At 55.5% G+C, this 13,786-nt stretch overlaps 1 protein-coding gene across 2 annotated transcripts in view; it reads right to left on the bottom strand.

Moving 5' to 3' along the window:
* CACNA2D2 (calcium voltage-gated channel auxiliary subunit alpha2delta 2) overlaps positions 1–13,786 on the bottom strand; it is a 139,529-nt gene that overhangs the window by 32,616 nt on the left and 93,127 nt on the right. For both annotated transcript variants that reach the window (XM_018067096.1, XM_018067094.1), the window contains exon 4: positions 544–603. In XM_018067096.1, coding sequence (XP_017922585.1) covers positions 544–603 — 60 coding nt within the window. The remainder of the gene's footprint in view (positions 1–543; positions 604–13,786) is intronic.

Genomic DNA, 13,786 nt, shown 5'->3' with positions numbered 1-13,786 from the left:
GGGGGGGGTTGGTTTCTTGAACCTGGGAAGAACCCTGCCTCGGTCTCTCTTCGGGTTTACTGTGATCCTTTGACACAAAAGATGTCTCCGGCCTACCCCAAATCAAAGGCGCTGCCTGGATATATGAGGCTGGGGGTCAGTGAGACATTCCTCCCCTCCCCCACATTCTGGACCTCTGTCCCCAAGCAGAGCCCTGCTCCCAGCATCTCCTGCCTCTACTTACTCTGGGCTCTGCTGGGGAAAGGAGAGGACTTCCCGACTAAGACAGCCTGGTCCCCGATCCCAGCCTGGGGGCCTTCTGGAAGGGAAGTCTGGGAAGGGGATAGGGTCCCTTTCCCCCGGCAGCCCTCCCACGTCAGTGTATTCGCAAACCTCAAATGCTTGCTGAACGCTGGGCAAAGGTTCCTGGCTCCACACCATGGACCCCTTGGTGCCCTGCCAGTGGGTGAGCGCAGCCTCCCTGCCCTTCTCCCCTGCATTCACATCCACCCTTGCTGGGGGTGGAAAGGTCCCAGGGCCTGGGAAGGCCACCACAGTTCTTACCTTGATGTTGTCCTGCCAGCGGTGAGCTTTCTGGAAATTCTCTGCAGCATCAGCCAATCTCTGAGGGACAGAGCACAGGGCGGTCAGAGGCTGAGGAAGATATGTGTCCAGCCCAGAGGCTTCTCGGTCCCCAGCGCTCCCTGGGGCCAGGGTGGCTCAGGGGTTCCCTGGACATCCTGCCAGACCCCTCAGGGACTCCTTAGCCCCACACATTCTCCAGCTTGCCTTGTGGGCCCTTCCCCCACCCACAGGAAAGGTGAAGCCTGCACAGAGTGACCCAAGTGGCATCCCCATGGGACTCCTCGGACTTCAGTTCAGTCACATTTCCAGCCCACCGGATGGCAGGGGGATCCCCAAAATGTTTGAGGACCTAGGCGCTGCAGCCAAACTCACTGACACTCTCTACTCGCTACAAACCAGCGTCACCCCAGCGCCAAGAGGAAGGCCCTCCCCAGTCCAGGATCAAATGCCACAAGAGACAGTGCCTCGCTGATGCAGCTTTGCTCCCAGCTTGCTCAGGGCCCAGTAGGAGGTACCCACGGCCCACCCCTGCCCACCCAGCCCACCACCATCGTCCTTGTCCTGGCTTCCCGAGCCCCTTCCCAGCAGTGATCTCCAAGCCTTCCGTCCACACAAGCCTGGCGCATCATTCAGTGCTGATACCTGTGGCCTCCTCCACTGAGGCCCCTGTGCCTCTGAGCACAGCTGTCTGTATATCCTGCACTTTGTTACCCAGTACGCCTGGCACCAGACCATGCTGATGTGCGGGGACGTGGCAGAGCCAGCCCTGCCTTCCACGGTCCAGAAGGGAAAACAGACACATCACCAGGCAGAACAAGGAGGGCATGAGTAGCTGAGGTGCTTCGGGGAAGCTCAGAGCTGTGGGAACTTGGGCTATCAGGGAGGGCTTCCTGGAGGAGGCACAGAAACCCTTTGGCTACCCTCTGGGCCTGAATCCTCAATGCCCAGAGATTCTGATTTTATGGATTTCGTGGATCCTGCCCCTTTAGGAAGTCCTGATGCTGGGAAAGATTGAAGGCAGGAGGAAAAGAGGATGACAGAGGATGAGATGGTTGGATGGCATCACTGACTCAATGGACATGAGTTTGAGTAAACTCCGGGAGTTGGTGATGGACAGGGAGGCCTGGTGTGCTGTGGTTCATGGGGTCGCAGAGTCGGACATGACTGAGGACTGAACTGAGGCTTCTGAAGACTGAACTGAGCCTGGCTCTTTAGGGCCTTGCATGGAACTGAGTGAAGTTTTATTAATGGTAATGACGACTCAACCTGAACTGGTCACCTGCTGCATCCAGGCTTGACCACAACCACCCCCAGGCCAGCAACACATCAGGTGTACCTGTCACCATCCACAGCACGCTTGGGGTGTCCTCGGTTGAGGATGCCCAGGCACAGAGATGTGAGCAGTCTGCCTGAGGTCACAGAGCGACCCTGGGTCAGGCTGGGCCTTCACCGTTGAGTTTGCCTTGTGCAGCCCATGACCAAGGTCCGAGGGCACGCTCCACAGGGTCCACCACACCCGGGGAGGAACAGAGTGGCTCGTGGTTGGGGAGAGGCTCTGATCCCCAGTGTCCTCTCCCACTTGACCCCACGAATGATGCAGTAGGGTCCTGCCCTCTGGCCTCCAGCTCCTACTCAGAGGACCCTGGCCCCTTGGTATTCAAGATAAACGCTCCCATCCCTCAGTCCAGGCCCGATGGCTTGTGGGCCCCAGAGGGGAGATTCTAAAATAAAGCCCGGCAGCTGCACACCGGGGGAAATGAGAGACCAGCTTTTCCTCCCCTCCAGCATGGTGGGGCCTGGTGGGATCCGTACAGAGCTGCAGCCTCCACCCTCTGGGCAGGAGGTCACCTCTGGCTGTTAGAAAGGCTGCCCAGAGCTATTCCCTACTCCCGCTGGGCCTGGCTCCCCCTCCTCCTCTGGCCAAGAGCACTGAATACTGGGAAGGCTGTGAGGCTGGGGGACATGGGGCAGGGTGGGAAGTCCCTTTCAGAGTCAAACCCCTTCAGTTCACAATGCAACAGCCTCCTGCCACCCCACCTGTCTTTTTTGTAGCTTCTATCCTCTGCCCACCTGTTACTGCCGTACTTGTTTGGCTGGGCCCCACCCTACCTTAATCCAGCTTCAGGAACCACAGGCCTCTCTTCTCCCAGATGGCTCCTGGATCCTGACTCCAGTCCTGGCCCCTCCTGAATGCCTAGGTACCTTTCTGAGGGTAATCCTCAGGCCCACTGGAGCATATAACACCCCCTCCTTGAATGAGCCCATCCACCTTGTGACTATTACCCCCTACATCTCACCCTTAATGCAACTCTTGGGACTTCCTTGGTGGTCCAGGGGTTAAGAATCCAACTTCAAAGCAGGGGACGTGGGTTTGATCCTTGGGCAGGAAATTAAGATCACACATATTGCGAGGCAACTAAGCCTGTGTGCCGCAACAAAGACCCAGCACAGCCATAAATAAAAATAAATTAAAAAGATGTTTTCTAATGTTGCTCTAACCACCTTACTGATCATCCCCAGCCCAGGCTCCTGCGTCCTCTTTTGCCCTTCACCATCTTTCTCCGCACAACACCTGGAGCTTTCGAAATGTGGATCTGGGGGTGCCTGACAGTCCTGCTTCTCCACAAACCCCTAAACCTTTGGCAGTTACCTGTGGCTCTGCACAGAAAAGGCAAAGCTTTTTTGAGACCCCAAGAGCTCCCTTGCACTCAACCTCTGCTCCTCCCTTTCCATTCAGGGGCAATCTCTCAGCTTAAACCACAAGCACCCCTACCCAACGCCAAGCCCCTGATGGTCCCCGATTCACAGCTGGCAGCGCCCTCCGGCAGAGGACATACTGTGTGACACAAGGGGTTAACAACACTTGTCACTCCTGTTAACTGACCACTGACCGTGCATGCCCGCCACTGGGCCTGGATGGGAATATGTGCGCCCCAGGAGCATTCCCTGGGGCCGCCCCTCAAGGGGCGAGCCTCGGGCAGTCACTGCACACCCTCTTTCCTTGCCTGGTGGCCCACCACTTTCCCAGGGACCCCAGACCCTTCTTAGAGTGGGCCTGGAGCCACTGCCATTTCATGGAGGATGAGGCTGGAACACACGTGGGAACAACCAGATCAGAGCCCTTCCCACGGAAAAGCCACAGGGTTGATGGGGTTGCAAAGACCAAAGTGACACTAGCTGAAATCTCCAAACTGGGCCAAGCCCTTGAGGAACTTTTTCTTTGGCCCCTACTGCCCCCACTGGGTGGAGGATGCCTGCTCCCTCACCCTCTGAGGGCTTAGGTCTGACCCTGGGAGTCACGGGCCTCAGGAACATGGGGGCCGATGGCCCCTCGGGCTCTCCAGGCTAGCGGCCAGGGTGAGGGAGACCAGGGAGGGGGGGCCCCAGCCCCCAGCCTCCTTGAACTTATGGAATCCCACGGGCTCAAAGGCTCAGGTCAGCCCGCTGACTCCTGAATAACGGAGTTGCAATAGCCACAGCGAAAGGATTACTTTTAATCCTCAGTAACGATCAAGCCATTATTATTTTTTCAGTGTTACAGATCAATCAGTCCATCCCCAGGCACAAGACGTGTGGAAACTGCTAAATACACTGGCCTGGTGGTGAGGGAGGAAGGGCTGAGGCAGTTGGATGGGGGTGGACAGGGCAGGCTGTGGAGGCTCGGGGTCCCTTGGGTCTCAGGGTGAGAGGGGAGAGAGGACAGGAGTTCACACGAGGGGCCCGGGCAGGGATCAGATCTGGGATCCTGGAGCCTTCGGTTCAAATCCTGACTTCTCCCCCCAGCCCTCAATTTCCTGCCTATACATTAGAGGGCAGCTAGGTTCTTGGCAGCTCCCTTGCCCCAACCCCCGGAAGCTGCCCATAACGCCAAGTACGCTGGTGTCCCCCTCGCTGGCTCTAAGCACATGATCCCTTGCCAACCTCCGGGCCTCCCTGTTATCCCTGCTGTCTGTTTGGGATGTGCGCCCCACTACCTCAGTCAGACTTATTGGACTGTCACCTCCTCACCTCTTCTGCAAACCTCCTTTCACCCTTGGCCAGTCCACGGGCCCCCCTCCCCTCCGCTGGGCACCCATCTCCAGAGAGCCCACAGCACTCAGGCTTGCTCAGGACTCGCTGGGAGACAGCTCACAGCTCTGTCTTCACCTTGCCCTGAGGTTCATCCTCCTTGCACTTTCCTCCCACCTCCCCCTGGTCCCCCTGTTGGCCTGGGGGAGACAGGATGGGAAGGACACTGAGGTCCAGAAGTAAAGGAGAATCTAGAGAGACTCCTGGCAGGGCACGGGCAGTGCTGGGAACACCGTTCTGTCTGTCTCAGGGCTCCTGCCTGTCTGGGGGAGATGTGCTCCATTCCCACCCCTGACCCTGAATGCCTGCTTCCTGGGACCGGCTCCCGGCTTGGGTTCTGGGCTTTGCTCTCAGAGCAACCTGCAGTGTCTGGTGCTTCTGGTACCAGGCCCCTGCACATCCTGCTCCTTCCTCTGCACTCCTGCCCAGATTCCTCCAGCCTGTTTCCTTTCCGCACATTTGAGGCATCAGCTCAGACTCCATTCTCCTCCTAACCACTCCCTGATCCCTGCCAAGCTGCCATCTCTCCCCATCGTGGAACTCAGAAAACCCTCTGCTTTTCTTCTTGAGCTCTGAGCTTGGTGGTGGCTATATCTGACAGCTGGCAAGTTCACAGAAACCTGACCCCTAGCATGCAGTAGGTACACAATGAGCACTGAAAGTGTTAGTCACTCAGTTGTGTCTGATTCTTTGCGACCCCATGGACTGTAGTCTGCCAGGCTCCTCTGTCCACGGAATTCTCTAGGCAAGAATACTGGAGTGGGTTGCAAAGGAAGTACACAATGACCATCTGATAAATCAAAGTAGGAATGTCTGTGGAACTGGGTGAAGTCTGGAGTTTGGACTTGCCCGGTCAGCTACATGACCCTAGGCATGTGGTTTAACCTCTCTGAGACTCTTCATCACATCTCGGAGGGTGAGGGCTACCTGTGAGGGTGACGCTGCTATGAAGTTGCTTATGGTGGCTTGCCTGGCCTGTGATGTCTCCATTGTGGCCAGGGCACTGGAGGGAACCGTGGTAGGACTGCTGAGCACGGCTGTTCACGGCCAAGTCAATCACGGTAACAGCGGGCATTTCAGAGGCAATTATCAGAGGGTTTCACTTAACAATCAATTTCCTTCAGCTCTGAAACTGTTCTTACAGGAAAAGGCAAGAAAGAGGAGAACTGAGCTGTGGACAAAGCTCCCCTAGGGGAGCAGCCCCCTGCACAGACACCTTTGAATTTCACTAAGTTCAAAGTCTTTCAATTGCTGTGGAGCTGAGACAGACTGTGACCTGAGATAAGGGACCTGGGGGCCACAGCGGGTGCTCCTCAGAGGCCAACATCTGGAGGGTAAGACTCCACTGAGTACTGGGAGGGGTGAGGCTTGGGCCTGGTGGGGATTGGAGCCCTCAGGGTGCTCCATCCTTTTTGAGGTCCCGCTCCCTCCCCCCATGTTGGGGACCCCACTTCTTCTTGGCCTCCTTCCCACCCCCTCACCTGGAAAACCTGTCTCTCACCCCCACCCTGCCCCATGCTGGCCTAGCCTGCAAGGGTCTGGGGAGCAACTGCCCACCAAACAGGATTTGTTTTGTGCAGCCCAGAGGGTCAGACTGTAGGAGTTTTTTCGGTCTTAATTAGTTACAGCTACTCTCTCTTCCAAGACGATATGAGAGGCTTAGGATAAAAGCCCCTGAACCTGTGGGGCACAGGATATTGAGAGTTGTGCCAATGCAGGCTGAGCCTGGCAGAAGCTGTGATGGGGGCTCTGAGATGGAGGTCAGGGGCAGCCAGCTCAGAGTAAAGTCCCAGCACCAAGTAGGTGCCCTGAGAACACCGCCAGAGGGTAGCAAAGAAGGTGATGATGACAGACAGACACAGACACTGCCCCTGGAGCTGCCCTGGACTGATGGCACAGTTCATCCAACAACAGGTGCAAGGCTGCACCCCTTCCTCACCCTCCCCAGCCCACCCCTAGGAAGACACCTGAGAGGTGGGCTCTTTTGTTCCCTGTCCTGTGAGGGGACCGAGCATGAGTGCCACTGCCCCGGGCCCCTGGTGAGGAAATGGTGGAGGGAGCATCAGTAATTCTGTCAGCAGCATTGAACGCCGAACCTCCCAGGGAAGGATCAGGTCTGGCCAGGTGGGGCCTGGCTGGTTGGCCACAGGTCTCCAGACCTGTTTCCCAGAGCGGTTCCTTGCCCTGTCCCCAGGAGAGGGTTTCAGTAACTGGACTCTCAGATGTGGCTCCGAGCCCACCCCCCTCCAACCCTGGTGTCACAGGGTAAGTACCAGGGTTCCCCGAAGCCCCTGCCCAGCGCAGGACTGCTGCCCCTGCCACCCTGCTTCCCACCCCACCTGCAGGCCCCATATTAGCTCTGTATTGTGTACTGATAGATACTAAATACAGATTTCCAATTTCCAGAGCTGTTATGGTCTAATGAGTAAATAATATACATATGTAAAACTGTCTAAAAACATATCTGCATAATTAAAATATTTCCATAATAATGAAGCAAGATGCACCTTAGCAAGAAGGGCGCTGGAGCCCCAGGGCTGACAATAGGGGAAGATGCATAGGTGAATGGGAAATCCTGGTGTTGTGGGTCCCTTCTTCCTGCCGCCTCAGACTAAGTGGGTGTCTGCCTGTTTGTCCACCACCTTCTTTAAGCAGGCACATCTACAGACAGTCAGGGACCTGGAGAATCCTTACTTGGCTCTGTTCTTGTACAACTTGGGGCCTGGGGAAGGTGCATGTGCGGGCGGACAGTGCCTGTGACGTGAGTGGTGGGTGTCCCGACGACTCTGACTGCTCAGAGCTTTATGAGCATGACCTCACTCACCACGACCTCCTGTCCTGATGCCCATTTTGCTGGATTCTGAGGGGGTAAAGAGAAGTGCACCAGTGTGGACAGAGCAGGCTGACAGGACCCACGACTTAAACATGGCAGGTACGGGTGGCTTTGCCTTCCCATCCAATGGCGCCTTCTAGGCAGCATGGCACTCAAACCTGCCCTCCTGCCCTCTCCACGACCCCTTCTCCCAACCTTTCCTAAATCCATCCACTCCAGGCACATCTGGCACCTGTCTCACGATACACCTGACCCATACTTTCTATATTAAGCATGCTTTCAACTTAAATATGAAACAGTCGGATTTCCTTGGTGACAGCCCACTCCAGTACTCTTGCCTGGAAAATCCCATGGATGGAGGAGCCTGGTGGGCTGCAGTCCATGGGGTCGCTGAGAGTTGGACACGACTCAGTGACTTCCCTTTCACTTTTCACTTTCATGCATTGGAGAAGGAAATGGCAACCCACTCCAGTGTTTTTCCCTAGAGAATCCCAGGGATGGAGGAGCCTGGTGAGCTGCCGTCTATGGGATAGCACAGAGTCGGACATGACTGAAGTGACTTAGCAGCAGCAGCAGCAGAGTTGTTAAGAATCCGCCTGCCAATGTATGGGACGCGGGTTCGATCCCTGGTCCAGGAATATTTTCCACATGCCGTGGAGCAACTAAGCCTGTGTGCCACAACTACTGAAGTCCGAATGCCCTAGGGTCTGTGCTCCACAACAAGAGAAGACACTCCAGTGAGAAGCACTACAATGAAGAGCTGCCCCCACTCACTACAAGTAGAGAAAAGTCCTCGCACAGCAGTGACAACCCAGCGCAACCAAAAATAAATAAATAAGATGAAACAACCACTGGAACAGATGAAAAACAAACACCCCAAACCCAGACCAAAAATCCAGCAACTAAAACTGTACGGAAAACAACAAACACCCTGAGCTGCAAAGGGCACCTGGCGGAGGGGGAGCTGTCACGTGACGCCCACACTGTTGTTGGCAGCGACGGGCTCCCTGACCTTTTCCCTTACCAGCCATATGAATTCTCCATGAGTTGATAAAAAAAATTAGTAAAATGGAATTTTTTTCTTTTTTTAAAAAAGGTCAGAATACATGTAACGGGGAAAAGCTCATTCGAGTTGTGGTTCCCCTCTGGAAGGGGCACTCGGCTCTCCAGCCCCAGGCCTGCACTTGTTCATTCCCTGTGTCCCCTCGGTCCCCACCCACAAGGGGCAGCCTGTGTTTCAATTTCCCAGGAAAAATATGAAGAAGGGAGGGGTGGCTTCTGATGAAGAGAGAGATTAGGCTGGGGAGCCTGGTGTCCAGAGGCTTGAATTTCAGATCAGACAGGATAATTCTGAGCCCCCAAGGATGGTTGCTAGCTTACATTTTGTCATAGGAGGACATTTAAAAAACCCACTCTGTCCTATTACTGGTATGAACCCAAAAGTGGATTTTTTAAATTTTTCAATTTTTTTTTAAATTTTAAAAATAAAATAAAAACTTTTTAAAAATTTATTTTATTTTTTTAGGCTGTGCCCTATGGCATGTGAAATCTTAATTTCCTGACCAGGGGTCGAACCCGTTGCCCCTGCTTTTGGGAGCACGGAGTCTTAACCAATGGACTGCCAGGGAAATCTCCAAAGTGGACATTTTCACATGAGGAATAAAAAAGCCATACCCTCCAAGATGCTCGTTCCCGGAAAGGAAAGGAGGTGAAGTGGCACTCAGGTGATGACATAAATTCCACTGGCTTCAATGCTTTATCTTTCAACGGGAACCACAGTCAATATGAAAACGTGAACAGGGTATGGGGCGAGGAAAGGGGGCTCTGGGGGCTGGCAGAACATTCGCAGGGGCCAGCGTGAGTCTACAGAGCAGTTGTCAGGAACCACAGATGAAGCGGGAGACTTCAGCTCTGGTATCAGGCTGCTCTGGGAGGGGATGCGAGTGGCCCTACATGGCCTCATGCTAAAGGCAGCAGGGCAGGCCCAGCTCTTGGGGCCCTGTCCTGCCGGGCCACTGCTGCTGGCTCCTGGGTCCTGCACCGGGCACCTTTGAGAGATTCCCTGGTGAGATTTAAGCCAGTAAGTCCAATATACTGCACCAGGTCCATTTTTGGGCTGTGGCCCCAGAGTCCTGCCATATGGAGGCACCTTGGTGGTGAGGAGCCCGAGCCAAGGGCTGGGCCAGGTAGACTCCGAGGCTGCTTTGATTCCTTCCAAGCACTGCCCTGCTCAGCACAGTCCCTCAGGGGGCTCATGTGGGTCAGAACCCGCCAACCTAGCTGGCACGTCCTCAGCTGCCAGCATGAAACCTGTCTCCACGTGAACCAGCCCCTGGGGAGCCAGGTGGAATTTCTCATAAATTTGCCAGCTTCGTCAGCCTTCCTCCCTCTGAAAGAAGACCTGGTGTAATTTACCAAAGCTTCTTTCATCCTTTTAAAAAAACCCATCACATCACATGAAGGTTATCAGGCCCAGGGCAGGAGGAAGAGACGAGCAGGACCACACATTATTTGTCTAAGTTTCTTCCATCAGGTCATGTACTACAGACACGTGCGGGCATGGGTGTGTGTGCCCCTGTGTGGGACAATGCCCCGGCCACTCAGGAGGCCTGAGCTCCGAGGGCTTGGTGACTGACCCAGCATGTTCTTTGAGAAGCTCGAGACTTTTCTCTCTGGACCTGTTTCTCATGGCCATACAAGGAACCAGAAGCCCACCCAGCCCTCCCAGGGTAGTGGAGGTGTGAGCAAGGCATGGACAGAAGGCAGGATGTGGATTCACCCTGGAAATTAGGGACACGTCCCAGGTGGTGGGTTGCCTCTTCCCTCAGCTTCACTCCAGGACCTTCTGACTGCTCCTCTCAACTTCGTTTCTCTCCTGGGCCTTCTGACCTTCACTTGACCTCTTCCCCTCCGAAGTTCATTTCGACAGACTGTCCCTCTCCTCGGCACCACCTTTGTCCACTGTCCCCCAGCACCTTAGCCTTCAGTCCAGCCCTGCCCCAGGAAGGGACCAAAGGCCCATTTCGGGGTCCTACTCAACCCACTCAGGCTGGGATGTCACTTCGCTAAGGTTCCCCCTTAGAAGTTGCTCCCCTCCAAAGCCCCCTATACCCGCGACCTCTTTCTCCTCTCCAGAACACTGCCCTCCCCTGCTCCAACCCAGCTTCAGATTCCCACCCAAGCTGCTTGGCATAAGCTCATCTGCCTCGGGCCCTCATACCTTCAGGCTCCTGTGCCCCCACTCAATGCTTCCTGGGCACCCCGACCACGCCCTCCCTTTCCTGTCGCATCCTTTACAGGGCTCTGTGTGGCCTGGCTCTGTCAAACCTGTTACCCCTACCATGCTGACCTTGAACTCTGCCCTCCTGCCATGCTTAGGTTCCCTACACTTGTTTGTGCTGTGCCCTGAACTTGGACGGCCCTCCATGCGCCCTCCCCATCTGTTAGGAGTCAGTGCCCATCTACCTCTTCCTGGAAGCCCGGTCTCCTGCCGGGCTTGGGTTTCCAGAACCCCCTGTGGTGTCTCCATCACTGTTGTGTCTGGCTCCCTCCTGATGTGGTCTCTTGAGGGCAGGGAACTGATTCTTGGATTGCGGCGGCCCCAGAGCTGGGCACAGGCTTCTTCCATGGCCAGTGGAGTGGGGTGGGGGGGAGTGGATCAGAAGGTGCCCTTAGGGACCTGCCGTCTTGGAGGTCCTGGGTTTCCCTGGGATGGAGGTGGCAGAGAGCAGGTCAGAAGCAGTATTGACAGACCCCAGGGGTACCAGGTGGTGTGGAAGTAAGGGTGAGCACCGGGGGAGGCTGAGTCTATGTATGGGCCTCACTGGGGCACCCATGTAGAGGGGCCAAGGGGTTGCCTTGGGTGTCTGAAATGCCGATGTCTGCTCTCCGGGACCCTGACCCCACTCTGGACTTCATAAAACGGCATCCATTAGTCCCACTCCATTGCTGTCAAGTCAGTGACGAGATGGTTTCAAAGCAAAAGCCACGGGGCCCCTGCTGGAGTGAGCGGCTGGGGGAGGTGGACATGGGCCCCTGGGAGTTTAGCACCCCCTGCCAGCACCCCCCCCAAGATGAGTACATTTTCCTGACATGCTCCAACACCCTCCTCCAGGAAGCCTTCTCAGATGCCTCTATGCCCCACCGGGAGGGGGCATAGGAGGGTGGTGGCTCCAGAGAGAAGGCATTGCTGTGACCTTTTCTCTTCCCTGTCAACAAAAGTTTATTAAGCATCTTCTGTGTGCCTGGACTGTGTGGGAATGAGTAGGTCCTTGAGCAGTATAGACACAGCCCTGCTCACATGTGGTGAGCCAGCAGTAGGGCCTTCCTATATTCCCACTGCAACTGTCTCACTGTCTTGAGCAGAGCTTGAGAGCCCTCTGCAGGAAGAGCTGCCTGGGCTAGCAACTTTGCCGGCAGAATTTAGGGGTGCTAGGAGGCCTCCCGCTATGAAATGTATTTCCACTTGAAAGTTGAGCCTGAGCGCCCCCCACCAATTAGAACAGCAGAGCTGGAGCCCCTGCCTGTGAGGACGGCAGAGCCCAAGCCCTCACCCAGCCACTATGCTCCCTTTCCTTGATGTTATTTTTACACTTTTTCCTAAAACACAGCCTGAGCGGGCCCTTCTCGACTCTATTAACATTAGGAATCTAATCAGTAATCAGGCAGCTCATAATTTTCTGATTAGCTCTGATTAGGCCTAACCTCGGGGGGAGAGGCAGTGGGATGGTGAGGAGGGAGACAGGGCCAGAGGGGCATGGGATGTGCCTGAGGGGGTGCTGGCGAGGCTGGAGGTTGAGGGCAGAAGGAAAGAGCCCCTGGTTCCACTGTGGTCTGTCCTGGGGGAGGGCATGTGGCAAAGTTTTGAGTTACACTGAGTCAGAGAGGTTGCAGGGCTCAGAGAGCAAGGGTGGCAGGGAAGGGGCCCCTGGCTCACCTTGCAGTGAGGACCCAGGGCAGTTGGGCCAGGACTTTCAGCACCTTGGACAGAGTAGGACGGATGGGCAGGCAGCCTGCAGGACTGGGTTTGGGCATCCACTTGGGTCCTTGCCATGCTTAGGCCCCGCTGGGTCCCATTCTAGGAATTATCCCAGGCACAGTCCTTAAGTGACAGTAACAGTGACAAGGATGGGTCCTCTCAGAGGGCTGCAACACATGACCTTGACGTGGAGAACTGTGGCTAAGGGCACCGTAGACAGGGCCAGGCTTGACGATCATTACTTTCAGTGTGGAGACACTGAGGCTGGGGCCCCCTACTGTACAGTGGGGGAGTCACTGCCTGGAGGGACTGACCAGGCAACAGTGCCAGTTAGGGGCAGAGCCTGGACTTGTACTGAGGCCTTCCTTTTGACTGAGGCCTGTCTGTCCTCTTGGACATGCCCAGATGGAACCATGGTGCTGGCCAAACCAGACCCATGGTCATCCCTGGCTGACCATGAAGTCCCCTCATCCACTAGACTTTCCCACAGGTCCAGACTTCTCGGCGCCACACCCTGGAGCTCTGGTCAGGTCAGGGTCAGGGTGGCCTTGCCCTGTCCCTCGTCTGGATCACAGGTCACCACCCCTTGTTGAATGCAGCCATCCAGGTGACCTCTGATGAAGTGCATGAGCCTTTTGGCGGAGATGTGTACAGCTAATGCCATGCAAATTAGCACAGAGGCAATCAGTCTGACTCTAAAAGCTGCCCTACCGGCCGCAGGCTGGCTCATTGTCTTTTCTGTCAATTTGCATCTCATTACCCAGAAGGCTATGCTCATTGGAGGTTAAGAGAAAAAGAGAATCAAGCAAGCCCCACTGAGTCCTGCTGCCAGCTTGGGCATGGCCCACATGTGGGCAGGGCTGCCTGGTGGACTCTGTCATGAGGGACACTCCAGAGGAAGCCTTGCTAGCCCCACAGTCCCATCGCTACCACCACCATCACCTCTCCCACCACCAGAGGGCTTCTCTCATCACTATCAGCACCATTACCTCCATCAACACCACTGATCCCACTTAACCAACATCAACATTCCCATGACTACTGGTCAACATTCCCCATCACCACGGCCAACACTGTCCCATCATCACCACCACTATGAGCCCATCCCTACTGCCAGCATTGTCAGCCCGGCACCATTCCTATCGTCATCGCCAGTTATTCCCATCACCATCACCACTGTCATCCCCAGTGATCACCCCCATCGCCAGTAGCTACACCACTGCTAACTTCATTCCCATCATCACAGTCACCAACCCCACTGCTGTCACTGCTACCATCATCACTGTCTACCATCAACTCCACCATCGACATCATCTGCACCGCCTTCACTATGGCCATCACTC

The sequence above is a fragment of the Capra hircus genome, chromosome 22, assembly GCF_001704415.2.
Source record: "Capra hircus breed San Clemente chromosome 22, ASM170441v1, whole genome shotgun sequence".
NCBI lineage: Eukaryota > Metazoa > Chordata > Mammalia > Artiodactyla > Bovidae > Capra > Capra hircus.
Note: the sequence above shows the minus strand (reverse complement) of the source record. Positions and strands in the feature narration are given on the sequence as shown.